Here is a 25395-nt window from a genome sequence, read left to right as displayed (position 1 = left end):
CGGAAGCGGAAGTGAATGCTCGCTCGGATTGGTCAGTGGTGAACCCCAGGTCCCGCCTTCTTGTGATGGGCAACTGTGACCGCCAATAGATGCCGCGTATCCTTTTTCCGCCCCGCTCTTCCGGGAAGAGTTTGTCGTTAGGCGCAGCTACTCTGCCTCTTGATCTGATTGAGCTGTCAGTGTGTGGCACTTCCGGTTGTCTCCTTCCTGTCTCCCACACAGTCTCCTCAGCCTACAAAATTGATTGTTAGACCCCCCACATCACCATTCTCCTCTGGGGTTGAATGCCTCCATGAATACTTCCCAGAGAGTGTCTGGCCTCCTACCTCCTTGGAAGGCCCAACTTTTGGGGACTCTCTGTTCTGAAGACAGGCTCACAAGACTAAGGGACTTGTGTGGGAAATGTATTAAGTGTGGCCCATGAACAAAAAAAATAAAATAAAAAGAAAATGAGTGTCCTAACGGATGCTTTTAGTGCCCTAACACTGAATGGCTTAGCTTCAGAACAAGTGCCCTGCTCTGCTCCTGTAGCAGAAAGCCATTAAGAGAATTCAGCACCAGTCTGGTTTCTTTCCTTTCATGGGAATTCCCAATTCCAGGAGGATTTTCTGTGATTTTGTTCAATCTATTCCAAGTGATTCTGATACACACCACAGACATAGTATTTGTTGTTTCTGGTTTTGTGTTTATGGGATGGTGGGCCAGAGATTGCCCAAAGGTTTGAGCACATATATCTTGCATGCAGGGGACCCGGGTTTCATCCACAGCACCAAATAAATGGTCCCCCCACCCCAAAGTTGATGGGTCCCATAGTGACTTTTCCTCCCATCCTCAGCATTGAATCAGGACTAGCCCCTGAGCATCTCTGAATGTGACTGCCCCCTAAAGCAAAAACAAAAACAAAAAAACAAAAGATATTAGGTTTTCCAGATTCAATTCATAATCTGCTGTGGGTCTTCATTTCTTCTGATTCTACTCATCCATGAGTAGTAGTGGTGGGCACCAAACAATGAGTTACCATTTCCCCCCCCCCCCCGCTCCATTTTTGCCACGTTTACTGCTGATGATCAAACTGTCCAAAGTGTCCAAGAGACATTTCTGTTCGCAGGCCGTCAGTGCAGATAACTGGGACCGATGAGCCATTTGCAGAACTTTCTGTTAGAAACACTTCTAGGATCCAAGCATGTGGACAGCGCAGCCCTCATCAAGCTTCAGGACAGTTTTATGTGTATCTCATCACCTGGATTTAATGTAAGAGAAACAAGACTGGGCATGGGAAGAGCATTTTGGATGGGGAGTGGAAGGTAAATTGGGGTTTTCTTATTTTGTTTGGGGGCCACACTCAGCTGTGATTAGGGGTTACTCCTGGCTCTATGCTCAGACATTCCTGGCAGTGTTTGGGGGGACCATGTGGGCTGCTGGGGATCAAACCCAGGTCAGCCTTATACAAGGTAAACTCCCTACCCTCTGTGCTATTGCTCTGGCCCTAAGCATGCAAATGTCAAATATAGTTTTCTATCAATATTTTAGGTCTCTGGGCCCTATAGCTCTCCTGCTTAGCTTCTCTGTCAAGCCCTGGTGATGGGAAATCAGACTTAGATAATATATCTGCTATATATATAATCGGACAATATTCCATTAAAAACTATAGGGTGTCTAGGGAAAAAAAAATAACTGACAACGATCTGAGTACTAGGACACAAACTGAGAACACTTTAGGGGGACTAGATGGACCATCTGTAACATAAGGGCATGAGTAGGGGGTCCTCAGACACTTTGATGGTGGTGAGGTGACCTAACTTTATATACACCAAGAGCATAAATGCCAACTCTACTGTACGCATTTTACCTTAAAAATAATGGGGCCGGGGCTGGAGAGATAGCATGGATGTAAGGCGTTTGCCTTTCATGCAGAAGGTCATCAGTTCGAATCCCGGCATCCCATATGGTTCCCCATGACTTCCAGGAGCAATTTCTGAGCATGGAGCCAGGAGTATCCCCTGAGCACTGCCGGGTATGACCCAAAAACCACACACACAAAAAAAATGGGGCCAGAGAGATAGCACAGCGGTAAGGCATTTGCCTTACATGCAGAAGGATGGTGGTTCAAATCTCGGCATCCCATACGGTCCCCTGAGCCTGCCAGGAGTAACCCCTGAGCGCTGCTGGGTGTGACCCAAAAACCAAAAAATAAAATAAAATAAAATTTAGGGCCAGCGTGGTGGCACAAGGTAGGGGGTGTTTGCCTTGCACATGCTAACCTAGGACAGACCTTGGTTCAATTCCCTGGTATTCCATATGGTTCCCCAAGCCAGGAGCAATTTCTGAGTGCATAGCCAGGAATAACCCCTGAGCATCACCAGGTGTGGCCCAAAAAAAGTCAAAAAGAAATAATAATATAAATTTTTAAACTCCACAAATTTAAAATTTCTATAATTAGGGCCCAGAGAGATAGCACAGCGGCATTTGCCTTGCAAGCAGCCGATCCAGGACCAAAGGTGGTTGGTTCGAATCCTGATGTCACATATGGTCCCCCGTGCCTGCCAGGAGCTATTTCTGAGCAGACAGCCAGGAGTATCCCCTGAGCACCGCCAGGTGTGGCCCCAAAACCAACCAATAAATAAATAAATAAATAAATAAATAAATAAATAAAATTTCTATAATTGTCACATACAAAAATGTCACTGAATTTTCCTCTCAAACATTTAAATAAAAATATAAAATAGGGACCGGAGAGATAGCATGGAGGATAAAGGTAGGGCACTTTCCTTGCATGCAGAAGGATGGTGGTTCGAATCCTGGCATCCCATATGGTCCTCCAAGCCAGCCAGGAGTGATTTCTGAGCATCGAGCCAGAGTAACCCCTGAGCGCTGCCAGGTGTGACCCCAAATCCAATATATATATGAGGGGGCAGAAGCAATATCACAGCAGGGAGGATGCTTGCCTTGCATACAACTGACCTGGGTTCAATCCCCAGCATATCATATGGTCTTCTGACCCTCCCAGGAATAATTTCTTTTTTTTTTCTTTTTTTTTTTTAGTTTTTGGTTTTTGGTTTGGAGGCCACACCTAGTGGTGCTCAGGGATTATTACTGGCTTTGCATTCAAAAATCGCTCCTGGCGGATCTTTAATACAGAAGCATGATATCAACAACAGAGACTATGTGAGGAATGGAGGTGTATTGCCACTACAGACGATGACTTGAATTGGACAAACTAGTTTGCCTGGAGCCTAGAGTCAGTCCTGTGCCAGGAAACTTCAGGGGTATGGTCTCCATGTATTTAGACCATAATTTGTCTTTCCATGTCCCTTATGTTTTGGTGGGCCTATGCAAACAAATGCCACTTTAATATCGTTTTTTACTATGTTCCCTTGACTCCAATCCTTAAGAAAAACAACCCACTAAAACTTTTGAGGTTAACTTAAACTAGTAAGCATGTGCATGGAACTAGAGAAATGTACTTTGCCCTCAATGTTTAAGGAGTTACATAAGTCTAATGTCTTTAGATTATATTGTGTGCTGCTAAGAAATAGTATGTACTACAACTGGGGATTTGAGGGACAAAGTAATTGTATTGTACATGGGTTCAGTTTTGTTTTTCTTAATGTTCTTTGGCTGAAAGTTCAAGGCTGGGATATCATCGATGGGACTACTGAGAATCCTGTTTATGGGTGATTGGGCTTCCACTGTAACTTTACCCTGTCCTCTTTCTTTGCATCTTTGTTGTCATAATTAAAATAATAAAAAAAATAAATAAATTAAAAAAAATCGCTCCTGGCAGGCTCTGGGACCATATGGGATGCTGGGAATCAAATCTGGGTTCATCCTGGGTCGCTCAAGTACAAGGAACACGCCCCACCACTGTGCTATCTCTCCACTCCCCCACCCCCACCCTCAGGAGGAGTAATTTTGTAATTTCTTTCTTTTTTTTTTTTTTTGTTTTTGTTTTTGGTTTTGGGTCACACCTGTCAGCGCTCAGGGGTCACTCCTGGCTCTATGCTCAGAAATTGCTCCTGGCAGGCTCGAAGGACCATATGGGATGCCGGGATTCGAACCACCGTCCTTCTGCATGCAAGGCAAATGCCTTACTCCATTCTATCTCTCAAGCCAAGGAGTAATTTCTTAACACAGAGCCAGGAGTAACGCCTGAATGCTGCCACCTATGGTCCAAAACAAACAACAAAAGATTTAAATGAGAATCAAAGAGAGTAATCCCCATCCTACATATAGTCCCCTGAGCAAAACCTAGAGTAATCCCTGAGCACTGCTAGGTGTGTCCCCAAAATACACGCACCTTGATTTTCAGTTTTTTTAAAGTCAGCAAGCTTAATCTGTCCAACCTGACATACTTTGCCAACTTCTGGTCTATTTAACTCCTGCAGGTGATGCCCAGTGATATTTTTAAGCTTGTGAATGGCTTCGCCAAGAATCCTTTGCAAACCCGAAGAGAAGGATTGTATTTCAAAGAAAAGGATTACGTATGTGTCCGGGCAGATGACTATTCTCTTTATGCTAAGAATGTGAGTGTTCGGGCTTTGAAGGCATGGGGCTGGGGAGATAGTACAGGTTGGATGCTTGCCTTGCACACGACTGACCAGCGTTCAATCCCAAGCATCCCATGTGGTCCCTTGAATTCCACCAGGAGTGATGTCTAAAGCCAGAGTGGTCAGTCACAGATAATAAATAAGCATATAAACATATAAACACACACACACAACTATTGAAGCTATTGAACTATTGATGCAATCAAACCTGGGTCAACCATTTGCCAGGCAAGCACCACTATCCACTGTTCTCTCTCTCTCTTTCTCTCTCTCTCTCTCTCTCTCTCTCTCTCTCTCACACACACACACACACATACATACACACACACTCATCCTCTCTCTCACTCTCTCTTTCCTTCCCCTCTCTCCCTCTCCTATTTTTGTTTTTGCCCACATAGTCCCTACATCTAAAAGGTCTACATCAGGGCTGGAGAGATAGCAGAACCAAGACAAACAATAGTTCAAATCCCAGCATCCCATATGGTCCCCTGAGCCTGCCAGGAGCTATTTCTGAGCAGAGAGCCAGGAGTAACCCCTGAGCACCACCCAGTGTGATCCAAAAATCAACAACAAACAAACAAATAAATAAATAAAAGGTCTACATCATAGCTGGAGAGAGAGTACAGCATGCAGAGCACTTGCCTTGCATGTGAACCCAGGTCATCCCTGGAACCCCATACAATTAATTCTCTCAAGCACTGCCAGGAGTGACTGCTGAGTGCAAAGCCAGGAATAATTCCTGGGCATCACCAGATGTGGTACCAAAATAAAAATAAACTAACTTGTGGGCATATCCTTATCTTTGGTTGTTTTTTGTTTTTGTTTTTTTTTTGTTAGGGGAACCAATTCTTTTTTTTTTTTTTCTTTTGGTTTTTCGGGCCACATCCGTTTGATGCTCAGGGGTTACTCCTGGCTACGTGCTCAGAAATTGCCCCTGGCTTGGGGGGACCATATGGGATGCTGGGGGATCGAACCATGGTCCTTTTCTTGGCTAGCGCTTGCAAGGCAGACACCTTACCTCTAGCACCACCTCGACGGCCCTGGGAACCAATTCTTGAACACTAAGTCATGAGTAATCTCTGCGCACTATCAGGAGTAACTCAAAACCAAAAACCATACAAACAAACAAGAAAAACCTAAAATTAATAACCTTAAAAGAGATAGTACAAGTAAGGCATTTGTTTTTTCATGTGGCCCATTTGAGTTGCTCTCTGACACCCTTATGGTCACCTGAGCACCAGCAGGAATGACCCCTGAATAGGTCAGGAGTAGTCCTTAGCATTCCCAGGTGTGTCCCAAAAACAACAATGAAAAAAATTTGCTTCCAGAACTGAGGAGATGCTGGTGGTACTTTTAGTTGCCATGCAGGAGATCCTGGTTTCATCCTCACCTAGCATGGGTTCCTGAGTGCTAACAGGAATAGCCTCTGAGCTCTGAGCCTGGAGTAACCCTGAGCACTACTGGGTGTGACAAAAATAAATAAATAAATAAATTTGAATTTTTTTTGTTTCTCTTGAGACTGAGTCCACTGGTCCATGGCAGTGTTGGAGATATGATTGCCTACCAACCTAGTGCCAGGAAGATCCATGATAACAAAAGCTCCAATAGAGACTAGTTTTGAGAAGTTTGCAGTAGCATATATGACCTGAACTTCACCTGATATTTCTATTAGAAACCATCCTTCATACTCGACATCTTCCTACTTCAAAAGAAAGGAGAGAGAGGGGCCGGGAAGGTGGCGCTAGAGGTAAGGTGTCTGCCTTACAAGCGCTAGCCAAGGAACAGACCACGGTTCGATCCCCCGGTGTCCCATATGGTCCCCCCAAGCCAGGAGCGATTTCTGAGCACATAGCCAGGAGTAACCCCTGAGCGTCAAATGGGTGTGGCCCAAAAACCAAAAAAAAAAAAAAAAAAAAAAGAAAGGAGAGAGAAAGATACCATTGTTGTGCTTAAAATTTATCTTGATGCTAAGGAATTCATTAGATTTACTAGGGATAACCTTATTTTATCATGTGTATGTATGTGTGTGTTCAGGTGTTACTCCTGGCTCTGAACACAGGATTCAGTCCTGGCATTGCCTTGGGAACCAACTGCAGGGCCAGGAATTGAATCAGGGCCAGCCACATACAAGGAATCCATTACCCACTGTACTCTCTCCTATCTTGCATTCCATCCACTTTATAAACTAAGTAACCTCCTTATAGAGCTAAAAAAAAATTGAAAAACCCCAGAAGCTTAAGCATAAGGATCTCCAGAGATAATGCTTCCAGTGTCATATGATAGGAGAAGTGGGTTTTAAAATCATAATGATACATTTCCAAAATGTGTTAGTACTAAGTTCCATGACTGACTTCCATTCTATATGTGGAACACTGACTAGGAATCTATTACCAAATGCATATGCTGTCATTACAACGGTCTGAAACTTTTTCAGGAAAGACAGTTGAATGAGTGAAAAAGAGCAGAGAGGCTGAGAACAAAAGTATGTAGATATATGGCAGTACGGAAATGGTGGGGAATAGAACTGGAGATTCCTGTGAGTCCTGTGATTAGAAGCGAGAGAGGAACATTCTGTTTTGTTCTCCTCCAGGGAGACTCTGGTGTGATTGTTGTGAAGACTCATATGTATCTTGTGGTGTCAACCTACATTAAGGGCATGTACCCTGGTGTCTGTGTAGAAGCCACAGAGAAGCTGGGTGAGTTTGTCTCTCCCTACCTCCACCTCCACCTCCCCTGTCTGTCTGCATTTGCTGTAGTAGACTGACAATGACAAAAAACCTTCTCAGACCAACGGGGCAGAAAGGAAGGATTTATTGGAAAGATATTGGAAAGATATCACCTATCCACTGATGGAGACTTGAGGAAATTGAATCCCAAGGCTGAAAAACTTTCAGAACTCTCCTGCCCTCTCTTCATCTCTCCCCATCCTTTTCATGGTGTACCATCTCCTTTCCTGACTGGCCAGGCCTCACTATGTTTCTTTGAGGACCCTAATTTGGGTTTACCCTAATATCAGTGAATTGTTGGGGTGGGGCCAGTGCAAGAGAAAGAAAGAAAGGAGGAAGAAAGAAAGGGAGGGAGGAAGAGAGGAAGGGAAAGAAATTGGATGAAAGAAAGGGAGAAAAGGAGGGAAGGAAGGAAGGAGGGAGGGAAGAAGGGAGGGAGGAGAGAGGGAATAGAGGGAGGGACAGAGAAGGAAGGGAGAAGGGAAGTGAGGGAATGAAGAAAAGGAAGAATGGAGGGAAGAACTAGGAGGAAGGAAGGAAGAAAAGGGAAAGAAGGAGAAAAGAAAAAAGAGAAATGGAGGGAAAAATGGAGGGAGGAATATTCTTGGCTTTGTACTTAGGAGTTACCTCTGGTGGTGCTCAGTGGACCATATGTGGGAATTTAAGCCAAGGTACAAGGCTTTTAAACCCTGTACTATCTCACTTTTTTATTTTTATTTTATTTTATTTTTTAATTTTTTTCTCAAAAAATATGCTTGATCATTATAGAACATTTGGATAGTAAAGAATTTTGATTATGTTCCAGAAAGATAACTCAGATAATTTTTTTTTTTGGATTTTGGGCCATACCCAGTTTCACTCAGGGGTTACTCCTGACTATGCACTCAGAAATTGCTCCTGGCTTGGGGGACCATATGGGACGCCAGGGGATCAAACTGCAGTTCGTCCTAGGCTAGCGCACGCAAGGCAAGATGCCTTACGCCCTGAGCCACTGCTCTGACCCCAACTCAGAGAATTTTTTATTTTAATTTTTTAATTATAGCATCATGATTTGCCAAGTTGTTCATAATACAGTTGTTTCAGGCATTAAATATTCAAACACAAATCCCACCACCAGTGTGACCTTCCCTCAACCAGTATCCTCAGTTTCCCATCCACCACCCACCCAAACCTGCATATACAAATAAATGTAATTACAACACAAAGGCAAATGGAATTATCAAAACTTAGATTAACACAGGCAATTTGAAATGCTCTGGGGTTACTCCTGGTTCTACTCTTAGTAGTTACTCCTAGAAGTGCTGAAGGGCTCCAATGAGATGCTGAATATTGACCTAGTTGGGCACATGCAAGGCAAGTACCTTACCTACTGTACTACCTCTCTAGCTTCAGTGCCACCACATATGGCCTCCAAAACAAAGTTTTTTTTTTAATATTATGCTTTATTATAAAAGTGTCTAGAATTAAGTTGGAAGCTATGGTTCCATAACATGTCTTGCCTTTGGAGAACTGAAGAACCCCGCCCCCCAGCACTGCAGAAAATAAAATAAACAAGATTTTAGGAGCACAATTGATGTTCAGGTATCTCTCTCTCTGACTAAGCTCCAAGATCAGAACTAGGTCTTAACTATTCTTAGTCAGCTCCAGGACGTAGCCTGGTGCTTAGCTCTCAAAAGTCATTATGACCATTTATGGAATAAATCATTGCAATACTTTGCTACTTACAAATAATGACTAGGCAACTCTTCAAGCCTGTGTTGTCTTTTGAATATGTATCTGCTTTGCTTATCTGTTTCTTTGCCCTGTGTTCTCTCTTTAACACATATGTGTCTCTTTATCTCTCCTCACATCTTTTAATATAAGTTTCAATAAAAATTATCTTGCTTTGCCAAAAGTGACAATAATTAAAATAATAACTAAAATGTTTTATTTTCCAGGTGATTATCTAAGAAAAAAGAGAAGTTAAGGCACCAGACTATTGAAAGACAACTTTTATTGGCTTAAAAGAAAACTACAAATCCTATAAGAAATAATGCCTTGTTTTGTAGTTGCAAAACACTGGGCATCGGATATTGCAAAGGAAGAGTGCATTAAGGGAATGTTTTTCTTTTCTGTTCTTTTGAACTTTAAGTTAAATTTAGGCCCCGTTGTTAACAATACTGTTAATGGTAGGGTTCCTTGCAAATAAATCTTTCCAGCACCAAACTGCCTACCAGTGTCCTACTGTTCTTTTCTGTCCCCTGTAGGAACCTCCTTCCCCATCTGAAGTAAACTTCCTACTGAAGACCAGTTCCCCATTTCTGTTGCCTTTGAGCATTTGTTAATCCCCTACTATGTCTTTTTATATTTTTTCAGGAGAAAGATTATCCTGTGTCTGTTCCTCTCCTGTTTAACTTTACTCAGCATGAGTCTCTCCCATTCCACCCACATAGCAGCAATTGGCATGATTTCATCTTTTCTTACAGCTGAGTAGTATTCCATTGTGTATGTGTGCCATAATTTCTTTATCCACTCATCTGTTTTTTTGACACTTGGGTGGTTTTTCAGATTTGGGCTACTGAGAAAAGTGCTGCAGTAAACATAGGCATGCAAGTGTCTTTTCTGAATACAGTTTTGGGGTCCTTGGGATAGATGTCAAAAGTGGAATTTCTGGGTCACATGAAAATTATGAAAAATTTCTAGTTTTTGAGAAGTATACTTATTTACCAAAAGGTTAACATTCCCACCAGCAGTGAATGAAGGTCCCTTTTATCCTGAATCCAGTCAATACAGGTGGTTCTTGTTGTTTGTGATGTGTGCCAGTATCATTGGTGTGAAATTATATCTCATTGTTTTGATTTGCATTATCCTAATGTAAGTGATGAAGAACATTTTAATTTCTATTTTATTATTGTTTATGCTCTTGTTTTGTTTTGTTTTTGTTTTTGTTTTTTTGGTCACATCCTGATGCTAAGCACGCAGGTATCACTCCTGGAAGCCTCCTGAACCAGAAGTAGCCCCTGAGTACCACTGAATGTATCCCAAACATCACCACCCCAAATCAGTTAGGTACTGGTAATTAAAAAACAAAAGAAAAAATATACAAACCCACCCCCCTCAGATAGGATTACAATTTTGGTAGACAAGAACAATTTATAAACAAATCTTATTTCCACATGATAAATGCTGTAACATATAAAATAAGGAACAAGGGGCCAGAGAGATAGCATGGAGGTAATATATATATATATATATATATATATATATATATATATATTGCTTTGGAGATCACACCAACCAGTGCTCAGGGGCTACTCCGAGCCCACTGCTACGTACTCAGTGCACTATGATAGTCAGTGGACTACAAGGATTGAATCCAAGCTTCCTCAACCTGGTAAGCCAGCTTTCTGGCCCCAGAAAGTATTTTTCTGAAAATACAATTCTAATTACAAAATTTAGAAACACTAAAAGGTAATATGAAATTCAACTAGTAAATACATTATTTTTACTTTTTTTTTTTTTTGCAATTTCTCACACATTGCAAACTGTGTGTCCTATCATGCACCTACATCCTGAGCCCAGTTTCACATTAAATTAAAATCATTATTATCTTTGTGTTTATTTTCTAAATATGTTTCATTTGGGGTTTCTTGTCTGTTGTTTGAGCCACACCCTGCAATGCTCAATGGTTACTCCTAGCTTTACACTCAGATATTACTCATGGTTTATTCAGGGGCACTATTGATGCTAGAAATCTAACCTTGGTTGACTGCATGTAAGGCAAGCACCCTACCAACTATACTAGGGGTGGCGAACAGGATTTTGACCCTCACTCAAAATGGCAAAATGCAGTATGTGTTTAATATATTTTTTTATTATTTATTATTATTATTTATTTATATGCTACTTCTGGCAGCACTTGTGGGTTGCTTCTGGCTCTGCATTCAGTAATCACTCTGGGCAGGCTCAGGGGACCATAGAGATGCCTGGGATGGAACTTGGATCTGTCCTGGGTCAGCTGCCTGCAGGCCTAATGCTCTACCCCTGTGCTATCATTCTGGCCCAGAAATTTTTTTTTTTTTTAGTTTTTGGGTCACACCCGGGGGTGCTCAGGGGTTACTCCTGGCTGTCTGCTCAGAAATAGCTCCTGGCAGGCACGGGGGACCATATGGGACACCGGGATTCGAACCAACCATCTTTGGTCCTGGATCGGTTGCTTGCAAGGCAAACGCTGCTGTGCTATCTCTCCGGGCCCCTGGCCCAGAATTTATGATTTTTTGAGGGGGGGATTTTTGGGTCACACCCGGCAGTGCTCAAGGGGTTACTCCTGGCTCCACACTCAGAAATTGCTCCTGGCAAGCATGGGGGACAATATGGGATGCTGGGATTCGAACCAGTGACCTTCTGCATGAAAGACAAAAGCCTTAACTCCATGCTATCTTTCCGGCCCCCTAATATATTATTTTTAAAATTAGATGCTTTTGTGTGAGTGTTTGTCTGTTTTGGCAGGTCACTGCGTGGTGTGGCTCTCTGACTCCCACAGTTTAAAATTTTGGCTCTTTGTGTCAAACTTGTTCACCACCCCTGAACTATACTATTTCTCCAGCCCCTATAGAATTTTTGGAGGGGTCACATCCAGTGACATTCAAGGTTTACTCCTGGCTACGTGCTCAGAAATTGCTCCTGGCTTGGGGGACTATATGGGATGCAGAGTGATCCAACCATGGTTCGTCCTAGGCTAGCACTGGCAAGTGGCCTTACCACTTGTGCCACCGCTCCAGACCCAGCATTTTTATTATTTTTTGTTGTTTTTTTTTTTGTTTTGTTTTTGGGTCACACCCAGCAGCGCTCAGGGATTACTCTTGGCTCTATGCTCAGAAATCAGTCCTGGCAGGCTTGGGGAACCAGCTGGGATTCGAACCATCGTCCTTCTGCATGCAAGGCAAATGCCCTACCTCCATGCTATCTTGCTGGCCCCCAGCATTTTTATTCTTTTTTTTTTTTTTTTGGTTTTTGGGCCACACCCGTTTGATGTTCAGGGGTTACTCCTGGCTATGTGTTCAGAAATCACCCCTGGCTTGGGGGACCATATGGGACGCGGGGGGATCGAACCGCGGTCCGTTCCTTGGCTAGCGCTTGTAAGGCAGACACCTTACCTCTAGCGCCACCTTCCAGGCCCCAGCATTTTTATTCTTTAAGAAAGAAATTTTTTGGGTTTTGAGCCATACCCAGCTGTGCTTAGGAGTTACTCCTGGCTCTACAATCAGAAATCGCTCCTGGCATGCTCGGGGAACCACATGGGATGCTAGGGATCGAACCCGGGTTTGTTCTGGGTTGGGCATGTGCAAGGCAAATGCCTGACCACTGTGCTCTCTCTCTCTGGTCCTCTAAGAAAGGAATTTTATACAGCAGTTTAACTGGATGATTTGGCAATGTTGGATGAAGGTAGAAGTAAGTAAAAGGTTTCTATGTATTGAGCTTTAATTTATCAGTTTCTTCTGCTTATATAGTTGGTCTGAGAAAGTCTGTGCAAGTGTCCCAGTAGGTCAGCAAACCAGGAAGCACTGCATTGGGTTGAACTGATTGAGTCAGTCTGGAAAGGGAGTTAACTTTTTGAGCATCATATAATGCTAAATCATGGTGACAGTGGAAATTGCTCCTTCACAATATAGAGATGTACAGTGGACAAGCTGGAAATCAGGAAGATTTGGGCATCATTTAGCTGCAATTCCAAAGGAGACTTAGTGTCAATGACCAGAAAAAAGGCTGAGCTAGCCAGACTTTAAGACTAATGGCCAACCAGATCATCAAAACAGTATGGGGGCAGAAGACAGCTCAAGAGGTTAGAGTGCAGGTTTTGCATGCAAGAAGCCTGGGTTCCATCTGCCTATGGTTCCCCTAAGCATCATCAAGAGTGATCTTCCAGCATAGAGCTGGACTAATCCCTAAGAACCCCTACCCTTTCTAGATCCCAAACAAACCAAACATCTAATGGGCTAGAGCAAAAATTTGCAAACACTGAGGCCAGATACATTCCCCAAAGTCTGCCAGGAGTGATCCTGAGTGCAGTGCCAGGAGTAAACCCTGAGCATCGACAAGTATGGCCCAAAAACCCAACGAAAAAAAGAATTGCAAAGACTAGCATTTGAGCATGAAAGACTTGAAGATATGAAGATATTTGTGTATATCCATAAAAGGAAGAAGATGGGGGCCGGAGAGATAGCATGGAGGTAAGGTGTTTGCCTTGCATGCAGAAGGACGGCAGTTCGAATCCCAGCATCCCATATGGTCCCCTGTGCCTGCCAGGGGTGATTTCTAAGCATAGAGCCAGGATGAACCCCTGAGTGCTGTTGGGTGTGACCCAAAAACCAAAAAAAAAAAAAAAAAAAAGGAAGGAGATGATCATAAAAGGACTCAGGGTTGCAAATCCTGTTTGGCCCATTCAAGGAAAGAAAAGCAGTGTAGACAATTCAACAAACTAGTACTTCCCCAGGTAATTCTCTTGACACTTGAAGGGTATCCCACAATTCAATTCTATTTTAATATTGTCTGGATACAAAGGCAGGAATTCTCTTGATCCCACCTTAGGTCAATCATTTACTAGAAAGACTCAAAGAACTTAGGAGCTATTATGTGTTATTACAATTTAAAGCTGGTGCAATAGTGTTTAGGGGTTAAAGCCGCTTGCTGGTTCCCTAACACTGCATGTAGTCCTCCAGCACCACCAGGGATGATCCCTGAGCATAGAGCCAGAAGTAAGCCCTGAGCACCACCAGGTGTGGCCCAACCCACCCCCTGAAATGAATAGTACTCTCAGTAATTCCATTTTTTCCTGAGTGCTAATTAACATTTGGCTTTCCATGTTGATCTACCTATAGATTTGGGGATTCAAGTCCTTTGTTTGGTTTTAGGGTGGTTTTTTTTTTTTAGGGCCATACCATGCAATGCTCAAGGATTATTCCTGGCTCTGAACTCAGGGATCACTCCTGGCAGTGCTCAGGGGACTGGGGGACTATCGGGGATGCCAAAACATGAACCCAGGTCATCTGCATACAAGGCAAGCACGCCCCCCCCCAAGTCTTACATCAATGATTTCTCCTGACAAATTAACATAGTAACATCTGGGTTTTATGACTCACTGTGTGAACTGTACACACACTCTCCATGTGCAAACAAGCTGGGGGTATGGAATTGTGCTAGATTACATCTTATTTTACCCAAAACAAAGATCACCCCTGGTTTCTTTTTCTTGTGTGTGTGTGTGTGTGTGTGTGTGTGTGTGTGTGTGTGTGTGTGTGTGTGATGCCTGATATCAAATTGAAGGTTTACATTCTCTAGGAGATGGTTGAGTTGATTGGTTTGGTTGAGTTCCTATTCCCTTGTCCAATTAGGACAGGGGGAACAGTTCCAGTTGTAAAGATCCACAGAAAATAATTCACAAAGGGAAGAGGTACAAGAATGGGTTCAGGAAATCCAGTGCTCAAGCAAGGAATTCAAACCACTCAAGCTTTCTGCTCCTAAGAAGGAGCGCAGTTCAGTGGAAGAAGACCAAGCATGAGCCCCTGCCTTCCTCAGAACCCTACTTTTATTGATAAGAATCAGGTTCCACCCTAGGGTGAAAGAAGAATACCAAGTAGAGAATAATCCAAAATGCCATCACACCCTAGGGTGGAGTACAATTATTGATTAGGGCAGGATCAGCAACCCAACATCAAACCTGGGTCTGCTATGAGCAAGACAAATGCCCCACCTGCTGTGCTGTCACTCATGTCCTCATCCCTAGTTTCTTTATAGCTATTAGTTTACAATTTGGTTTTACCCCCAGACATTGTCTTACATGCAAACCTGAGTGGGACCACAATGCCTCTAATGTATTGAATGAGCCCTTATGAGCCTTTCCACCAGATATAGCCTCTGTGCTATATCAGACATCTTCCTGTCTGGAGCCTTCCTATGTGGAATGTTCTGCTGTGTCAATTACTTTTCATTATAAAGTTCTTTTTTTTTTTTTTTTGGTTTTTAGGTCACACCCAGCAGCACTTAGGGGTTACTCCTGGGCTCTACACTCAGAAATCGCCCCTTGTAGGCACGGGGGGGGGGGGGGGACCATAAGGGATGCCGGGATTTGAACCACTGTCCTTCTACATATAAGGTAAATGCTTTACCTCCATAATATCTCTCCGGCCTCCCTTTTTTTTCTTTCTTTTTTTTTTTTAATTATAAAGTTCTAATTGTATTAGAATTCAGACCCACACAAGTGACCTTCCCACTGGAACTGCAATCAGTCTATGGAGGTGCCTAGGGAGTGAGTGAACTTCTGTTCTCCAAACCCAGAAATCTGTGTCCTGATGGTCACTGGAAGTCTTCTTATTCTTTTTTTTTTTTGTTTTGGTTTTGGTTTGGTTTTTGGGTCACTCCCAGCAGCGTTCAGGAGTTACTCTGGCTCTATGCTCAGAAATCGCTCCTGGCAGGCTCAGGGGACCATATGGGATTCCGAGATTCGAACCACCGACCTTCTGCATGTAAGGCAGACACCTTACCTCCATACTATCTCTCCGGCCCCATGGTCTTGCTATTCTTATGCTTCTCTCCCATCCCCTTCCCAAGGCTTTCTTTTTCCCAGGATACACACACACACACACACACACACACACACACACACACAACATATCTATCCACACATGACCACATGTGCACAAGCATGCATTCATACACATATACAATGGCACACACATGCATTCATATACATGCTCTTCCACATGTACCATTAACACACACTTGTACACAGTTGTGCTTGTGCCCATTCACATCAAGCACACACATACATATTCACGCAGTCACACACTCACATACCAGCACCTGTCACTCTGCACTAGTCCTGCTGTGATAGGAGTGTAAGAGCTGCAGGGTGCGAAAGGAAAGAAAAAGTTTATTTTCAATGTTATGACCTTTTTCATACTCTTGTCAAAAAAAAAAAAAACAGCTGTGCATATAGCTGAGTGGTAGATCATATTCTTCTCATGTAGGAGGTGCCATCCTCCCCAAAACAATAAAAAATAGATCATCTGCTGAGAGCTCCAGTCAGAAATAGAGAAAGTCTTTGTATCATGATTCATCTAGAAAGGAAACCCCTCCTTCTTATCTATCTATATTTTCTTACATTCTAAAGCAAGACTTGCCCACTAACCGCATTAATAGGATTATTCCAACTAAAAAGTGAAAAACGAGACACTTTTTCTGATAGGAAGTAAATCAAATTGGCAGATTAGATTAACTTAATCTGCCCATAAATTTATCACAGAGGGGCCAGAGAGATAGTACAATGGATAGGGCATTTGTCTTGCATGTGATTGACTCATCCGGGTTTGATCCTCAGCATCCTATATGATCCCCTGAACACTACGAGGAGTAATTCCTGAGTGCAGAGACAGAGTAATCCCTGAGCATCGCCGAGAGTGACCACCATAACACTCCCCCCAAATAAAATCACGGATGTTTTTCAGAAAAGAATTAAAATATCACTCTAAAATACGAATAAAAGTATCATTATAGGGTATGTGATAAAGTCAAAAAGAGTTGATTTCTCAAATCTGTATTAATAAAATATATTAGAATTAACAGTTTTTACTTTAGAAATACTTCCTGTGCATATAAATGAAACAAATTGCCTCTAAATGAAAAACTATCAGACATAATTAAAACCCATTTGATTAATCTTTACAAAGCCTTGCTGGTTTAAATTACAGAAGCTGAAAGTCTGGATAACATTTAGGACTGAGTAACAAATCCTCTAGTGATGAAATAGTTAATAAATCTTTGCCTTCAACAAACAGAAAGAAGACTTAATTCAGTTGCCAGTTAATAGACTATTAAAAATAATTTGATAAATAATTTGCTGATAGATCATTATATGGTTCTTATCCTATAACCCAGAGACATTCCATTCAAAGAACTGACAGGTATTCTATAATGAAATTTCTTTCATTTCCATTCAATTCACTCAAATTGGGTTACTTGGACCTTTTTATATGAAAATGAAAAATAGAAAATTAAAATGGATCCAGTTTTATTCTGGCAAAAATATCCATCCACAATATAATTATTTCAAAAAAATCAGCCACACCAATGATCATTAAGAGACTATATTTCTTATTTTGAGGTTTTGGGTCCCACACACACTGGCGTTCAGGGGTTGCTCCTGGCTCTGTGCACAGAAATTGCTCCAGGAAGGCTCAAGGATCATATTGGATGCCAAAGATCAAACCCAGGTTGGCCATGTGCAAGGCAAATGCCCTATCCACAATGTTATCGCTCCGACCCCATGAGAGAACATATTTCTAACTAAATATTACTCTTGGAGATAATAGAGTGGGCAGGGTGCTTGTCTTGTCAGTGGCCTATCCTGATCACTGAAAATCTGTTGCAAGTCAGCCCCTGAAGAGGTTGACTGATGGAGGGATGGAGGATGAGGCCTTTCTTCTCCAGCTCGGACCACACATCTGTTACCCTGTTTAGTAGGCGGTCCTGAGGTGAATGCAGCGGGAAGAAAGCCAACAGGCAGTTAGGCTTCCAAAGAAAACAGCTCTTTATTCTGTGAAGCCAAAAGGCCTAAGAATAGGCCCCAGGAAACAAGCCTCTCACCTTCCACAGACCCTTGCTTTTATGACTTCAAATCAGGTACCACCCAATGATGGGAGCAGAATCAGGTACCACCCTAAGGTGGGAGCAGAATGCCAGGTCACACCCTAAGGTAGGGCACAATCATCGATCAGGGTAGGGTCAGTAACTTACTAATTTCATTAAAATGTTTACATACACAACAGAAATCCACAAAGTCCTCCAAGAGTGGCTTGGTAATCCCTAAAATGAGAGCTCCATAATAAGCTCTGAGTACAGCTAGGTATGGCCCCCAAATAAAATTAAATTAAAATTAAATTGTAGAGGGCCAGAGAGATAGCATGGAGGTAAAGCATTTGCCTTGCATGCAGAAGGTCGGTGGTTCAAATCCCAGCATCCCATATGGTCCCCCGAGCCTGCCAGGAGCGATTTCTGAGCGTAGAGCCAGGAGTAACCCCTGAGCACTGCCGGGTGTGACCCAAAAACCAAAATAAATAAAATTGTAGGACCACAGTAGTAGGACTTTTGCCTTGCATGCAGCCTACTTGGGGCGAACCTGGGTTCTATTCGTGGCATCCCATATGGTTCCTGAGCCTGCCAGGAATGATTTCTGAGTACAAAGCCAGAAGTAACCCCTGAATGCTGCAGGGTGTGGCCCCCACACCAGAAATAAATAAATGAATGAATGAATGAATAAATAGTACATTTTATGGTCAAAAATTAATAGTCAGGGCCAGAAAGATAGCATGGAAGTAAGGCGTTTGCCTTGCATGCAGAAGGATGGCATTCCATATGGTCCCCTGTGCCTGCCAAGAGTGATTTCTGATCTCAGCCAGGAGTAACCTTTGAGCACTGCTGAGTGTGACCCAAAAACCAAAAATAATAATAATAATAATTAATAGTCAATTTTTAATCATTTTCCATTTCAAAAATGTTTGGATCAATTATAACATGATACTTTTATAATGACATAAATCTTTTTTTTTTTTTTTTTGGTTTTTGGGCCACACCGGTAATGCTCAGGGGTTACTCCTGACTATGTGCTCAGAAGTTGCTCCTGGCTTGGGGAATGATATAAATCTTTATAAATTCAACAGAAATTTAACTTAGACCTCTGTGATCATAGGAAATAAAGTCTTTGATTAATATCAATTAGGCCAGAGAAAGAAAACACAGGTAAAGGCATATGCCTGGAATGTGGCTCATCCTAGTTCCATCTATGGCACCACATGGCTCCCTAAAGACCATCAGGTGTCGGGCCCGGGCGGTGGCGCTAAAGGTAAGGTACCTGCCTTGCCTGCGCTAGCCTTGGACTGACCGCGGTTCGATCCCCCGGTGTCCCATATGGTCCCCCAAGCCAGGAGCAACTTCTGAGCACATAGCCAGGAGTAACCCCTGAGCGTTACTGGGTGTGGCCCAAAAACCAAAAAAAAAAAAAAAGACCATCAGGTGTGGTCCCTGACACCTCAGAACTAGGTGGCAATAAAGCCCGGAGTTATTGACTGAGAATTAATTACTGGGAGGTGCCTCTGGGCTTTTTGAGAATCACTTGGGAAGCCACAAAATCAACTAATTAAATGAAAGCCAGTTTACTGGACCAGAGAGGTAACTCAATAGGCTGTAGAACATGTTTTGCAGGCAGGAATCATGGGTTAAATTTCAGGATCCCTACACACTGTCCATACAGTGGGCACTGTGAATGTGGACACTGTCCACACAGGATATCTACGCACTGTCATCCCAGTCATTGAGTTGAGGGTAGCCTCTGTGTACCACTGGTTGTGACCCAAAATAAATAACCATGTCAAAACAATAATAAAGAATATTTACATGCATATTATTCATTGCATGTAAGAACAGGATACAGAGAGCTAGTACAGTTTTTTGAGAAATCCCCGTATTGTTTATCATAAAGGTGGACTAGATGGCATTCCCATCAGCAGTGAATAAAAGTTTCTTTCTCCGGGCCCGGAAACAAGCAGCCGATCCAGGACTAAAGGTGGTTGGTTCGAATCCCAGTGTCCCATATGGTCCCCGTGCCGGCCAGGAGCTACTTCTGAGCAGATAGCCAGGAGTAACCCCTGAGCACCGCCGGGTGTGACCCAAAAACAAAACAAAACAAAACAAAACAAAACAAAACAAAAGTTCCTTTCTCTCCACATACCCACCAGCACTAACTGTTCTTGTTCTTTGTGATGTGTGCCAGTCTCTGTGGTGTGAGATGGTACCTCATTGTAGTTTTGATTTGCATCTCCCTGATGACTAGTGATGTGGAGCATTTTTTTATGTCTTTTGGCCATTTGTATTTCTTCTTTGAGGAAATGTCTGTTCATTTCTTCTCCCCATTTTTTGATGGGGTTATATGTTTTTTTTTCTTATTAAGTTCTTTTGTTTTTGTTCTTGTTTTTTTGTTTTGTTTTTTTTGGGTCACACCCGGTGGTGCTCAGGGGTTACTCCTGGCTGTCTGCTCAGAAATAGCTCCTAGCAGGCATGGGGGATCATATGGGACACCGGGATTCGAACCAACCACCTTTGGTCCTGGATCGGCTGCTTGCAAGGCAAACACCGCTGTGCTATCTCTCCGGGCCTCTTATTAAGTTCTGTCAGCACCTTGTATATTTTTTATATTAGTCCCTTGTCTGATGGGTAGTGGGTGAATAGTTTCACCCATTCTGTGGGTGGCTTTTGTATCTTAGGCACTATTTTCTTTGAGATGCAGAAGCTTCTCAGCTTAAGATAGTCCCATCTGTTTCTCTCTGCTTCCACTTGTTTGGAGAGAACTGTTTCCTCCTTGAAGATGTCTTGAGTCTCAATGTCATATAATGTTTTACCTACATGTTGTTTTATATACCTTATGAAAATTGAGCCCCCATTTGATCCCAGCTATTCCACTCCTAGGGATATACCCTAGGAACAAAAATACAATTGAAAAACCCTTCCTCACACCTACATTCATTGCAGTGGTATTTACAATAGCCAGACTCTGGAAACAACCAAGATGCCCTTCAACAGATGAATGGCTAAAGAAACTGTGGTACATATATATGATGGAATATTATGCAGCCATCAGGAGAGATAAAGTCATGAAATTTTCCTATACATGGATGTACATGGAATCTGAGTGAAATAAGACAAAGGAAGAGAGATAGACACAGAATAGTCTCACTCATCTATGGGTTTAAAGAAAAATTAAAGACAGTACTGTAATAATGCCCAGAGACAATAAAATTAAGGACTGGAAGGGCCGAAGGACCAGCTCACAATTTGAAGCTCACCACAAAGAGTGGTGAGTGCAGTTAGGGAAATAACTACACTAGCATCTAGCATGACAATGTTAAAGAATGAGAGAAATAGGGCCCGGAGAGATAGCACAGTGGTGTTTGCCTTGCAAGCAGCCGATCCAGCACCAAAGGTGGTTGGTTCAAATCCCGGTGTCCCATATGGTCCCCCGTGCCTGCCAGGAGCTATTTCTGAGCAGACAGCCAGGAGTAACTCCTGAGCACCGCCGGGTATGGCTCAAAAACCAAAAAAAAAAAAAAAAAAAAGAATGAGAAAAATAGAATGCCTGTTGCAAATACAGGCAGGGGCAGGGGAGGAGGGGGCATTGTGGTAGGAATGTGGCACTGGTGAAGGGGAGAGTATTTATGACTGAAACTCAACTATGAACATGCTTGTAATCATGGTGATTAAATAAAAATTTATATATATGTTATATATATATATATATATATAAATATATATAAAGAGAACTAGTATGGAGGTAAGGTGCTTGCTTTGCATGGAGCTGACCAGGTTTGATCTCTGTCACTGCATATGCTGGTTCCCGGAGCACTGCCAAAGATAATTCCTAAACAGAGCTAAGAGTAGCCCTTAAGCATTGCAGAGTGTGGTCCAACTAACCCCCTAAACTCAGAATGAGTAGCCCGAATGATAGCACATCAGTAGGGCATTTGTCTTACACACAGCTGACCCAGGATGGACCCGGGTTCAATCCTCCGCATGTCATATGGTCTCTTGAGTCTGCCAGAAGCGATTTCTGAGCACAAAGCCAGGAGTAACCCCTGAGCACTGCTGGATGTAGCCCCCAAAGAAACAAACAAACAAAACTCAGAATGATTTATAAGGCAAAAAATTATTTGTTATACTATGTACACTTCTGTAAATAGTAATACAGAAGGCTCAAATTGCACCAACCACAGCCTAGTAAATTCTTAGACTTTAGTAACACTACAGAGAGAGATGGAACTGGGTTGATTGAAGGTTTTATTTTGTTTTATTTTTGTTGTTTTGTTTGGGGCCACATCAGTGGTGCTCAGACATTATTCTTGGTGGATGGGAGAATGGGAACACTGGTGAAGAGAAGGTCACACTGGTTGGTGGTGGGGTTGGTTTTTGAACATTTAATGCCTGAAATGGCTGTATTATGAACAACTCGATTATCCATAAAATAAAAATAAAAATTATAAATAAAATAAAACTGAAAAGAAAAAGAAACTGTAATAATATTTCCAAGTGCAAAAAAAAAACAAATTTTATGAGTCTGGTTATATCAAATTGCTCTGAAATCTGGACTAAGACATTTCAAAGTAGTGGAGCACTTGCTTTATAGGTGGGAGCACAAAGTTCAATTCCTAAGCATGGCGGGGTCCCCTGAGCAGTGCTCAGAGCAACCCCTGAGTTCCTAGCACAGACAGTGGAACCCAAAACAAAGCCTACCCAAACCCCTTATGAAAAATATTAATAGAAATCATCTATTTTGTAGATGGCCTCTAATCTCTAAATTAAAATGAAAAGTTCTAATATCAACTTTATTTTTTATTTACATCTTTTTTGCAGCTTTGGGGAGAGTGTTCAAACTCGGGGCTAGGACATGTGAGTCAGGTATTGAACCCCTGAATTACTTCCTCAGCCCTAGGAAGTAACTTCACTTTTAAAATGTGAGCAAGGAGGCCCAGAGAGCTAGCACAATGGCAGGGCGTTTGCTTTGCACGAAGCCAACCCAGGACGGATAGTGGTTCTATTCCTGGTATCCTATGTGGTCCCTCGAGCCTGCCAGGGGTGATGTCTGAGCACAGAGTCAGGAGTAACCCCTGAGCACAACCCAGTGTGACCGAAAAACAAACCAAAAAATGTGAGCTAGGGGCTGGAGAAATGCTTTGCATCCTGGAGGGAGGCTCATGTTTGAACCCCTGAATGTCACCATGGAGGAAACCTGGAATACAGAGCCATGAGTAGCCTCTGAGTACCACTGGGTGTGGTCCCCACACCAAGAACAAATAAATAGAAATAAAATGCAATGGCTGAAGAGATGGGACAACAGGTAGGGCACTTGTCTTGCAGATGACTGACCAGGTTCTACTCCCAAGCACCATATAAGGTCCCTCAAGCATGACTGGAGCAAGCCTGAGCATAATAGAGCCAGATGAAAGCCCTAAGCACTGCTGGGTTGAATCACAAATAAAATAAAGAGAGGGTATGAGGCTCAGTAGTCAACCATGGCCTCTGTGTGTGAAGCCCTGGATCCAAGCCCAGCTCCACAAGTGTAGATAAATATGAGTGAAGACAAACTGTTATTTTCCTCCCTTTTCTTATCTTTTTCTTTTCTTTCTTTCTTTTCTTTCTTTCTTCTTTCTTTCTTTCTTTCTTTCTTTTCTTTCTTTCTTTCCTTCTCTTTCTCTCTCTCTTCTCTTCTCTCTCTCTCTCTCTCTCTCTCTCTCCTCTCTCTCCTCATCTCTCTCTCTCTCTTCTCTCTCTCTCTCTCTCTCTCTCTCTCTCTCTCTCTCTCTCTCTCTCTCATATTTATGGGCCACACTTGGCAGGCTCAGGGGCCAACTCTGGCTCTATGCTCAGAAGTCACTCCTGGCAGACTCAGAGGACATTATGGAATGCCAGGAATCAAACTCAGATCTGTTCCTGGTCGGCCACGTGCAAGGCAAACGCCCTACAGATGTACTATCACTCCAGCCCCTTTTTTGTTGCTTTTGTGGAGATAATCAGGAGTAGCACAAACATGGTTGTGCTAAACATCTTATTGTTTTTTTTTTTGTTTGTTTTTTATAACACCCTGGCAGTGCTCGGGAGCCATCCAGAATGCCATCCAAATGCCAGGTCACCGTGTGCAGGGCAAGCTCCCTACCCACAGTGATGATATCCTGCATCCCCTCCCCTCTTGTAGTGCTGGGACTCTCATAGAGCACAGTTGTAGTGCTCAGAACCTGTGGGGTGGTGCAGAAGACATATTATTCCTGGCCTCCAACAGAGACTTTTTTGAAAATGCCTTTTTGTTTATCTGAGTCTGAAAGAGAAGTGCCTTGGTCATTGAGGATAGTAGAGGCAGTGGGCCAAGCAGACAGCACCTAAGAATGCCCCCATCTCCCACCCCAAATTCAGTCCAAGCCCTTCCTCCCAGAACCAGCCCTATCCCTGGGGACTGGTCCCCCAACCTGGGGCGGGGTGCCTGTGGATCCCCGCAGGAAGGAAGATAAGTCTGGAGAAAGTCCTGCAAGGCAGGGAGGTGGCAGGCAGGGAGGTGGCAAGGGAATGGAGTCTTGTCAAAGATCCATCCTGGTGCAGTTCCAGACTGTGAGTCACCACTGGGCTCTCCGGTCACCAGAGAAGCTGCAGTCTCAAGGTGACTCAGCAGAATCCTGCAGAGCCCTCTGGGGGTCTGGGAGGGGGGCCTGGAGCCCTCTGGACACCAGAGAGATTTGCCTCCCAGCCAGCTGTATCTCACTGGAAAAAAAAACTCATCATTTGGGCTTCTGAAGCCCACACTTGGCCCTATTCCGAATATGAAAGGTCTTTTGTTTTTCTGCAAAGAACAGGTTCAGGAAAACCTTTTAAAATATGTTCACATCTGGCAGTGCTCATGGGGTTATTTGGGGATTTTAAGGATATTAGACTCTACTATCCCCAGATTTGTGCCCCTTTGCTTTTCCAGAATATCCTTCAGTATGATGGGGTTCAGAGCTGAGATCCGCACCTCAGAAAGAAAACTGTCTCACCTAACTCCCAAGGGTGCTCTCTGAATTCAGGATTGGAGCTAGAGGGGACCTATGCCCTCCTATCCAGGGACAATTTCCAGAGACTAGGAACACAGGGGAACCCCCTCCCACCATGCACACACAAAGTGACAGTCCCACATCTGAGGTCACCACAGATTCAGACTTTAAGGATGGAGATAGAGCACTTCTCCCATGTGTTTGTATTTGATTTTTTTGATAATTAACTGTTTTTGATTAGCACTGCTCCTGGTTCTGTGCTCAGAGGGTCATGCCTGGTTGTATTCAAGAGACCATATGCAATGCTGGGAACTAAACCTGGGTAGGATCCATTGGGGCCGGAGAGATAGCGTGAAGGTAAGGCATTTGCCTTGCATGCAAAAGGACAGTGGTTCGAATCCGACATCCCATATGCTCCCCCAAGCCTGCCAGGAGTAATTTTTGAGCATAGAGCCAGGAGTAACCCCTGAGCGCTGCCGAGTGTGACCCCCCCCCAAAAAAAAAAAAAGAAAGAAAGGGCCTTGT

General features: G+C 43.1%; 1 protein-coding gene across 1 annotated transcript; it reads left to right on the top strand.

Annotated features, from left to right (window-relative positions):
* Window positions 1–1134: 1134 nt before the first annotated feature.
* On the top strand, window positions 1135–9239 carry PFN4 (profilin family member 4). Its single transcript, XM_049784500.1, has 4 exons — window positions 1135–1251; window positions 4386–4527; window positions 7142–7243; window positions 9211–9239. Exons 1-4 carry the CDS (start codon window positions 1135–1137, stop codon window positions 9237–9239), a joined length of 390 nt encoding a protein of 129 aa, XP_049640457.1.
* The last annotated feature ends 16156 nt before the right edge of the window (window positions 9240–25395 follow it).

Source organism: Suncus etruscus, chromosome 12 (assembly GCF_024139225.1).
Source record: "Suncus etruscus isolate mSunEtr1 chromosome 12, mSunEtr1.pri.cur, whole genome shotgun sequence".
Classification (NCBI taxonomy): Eukaryota; Metazoa; Chordata; class Mammalia; order Eulipotyphla; family Soricidae; genus Suncus; species Suncus etruscus.
The sequence above is the reverse complement of the archived record's forward strand: the minus strand, read 5'-3'. Positions and strand labels throughout refer to the sequence as shown.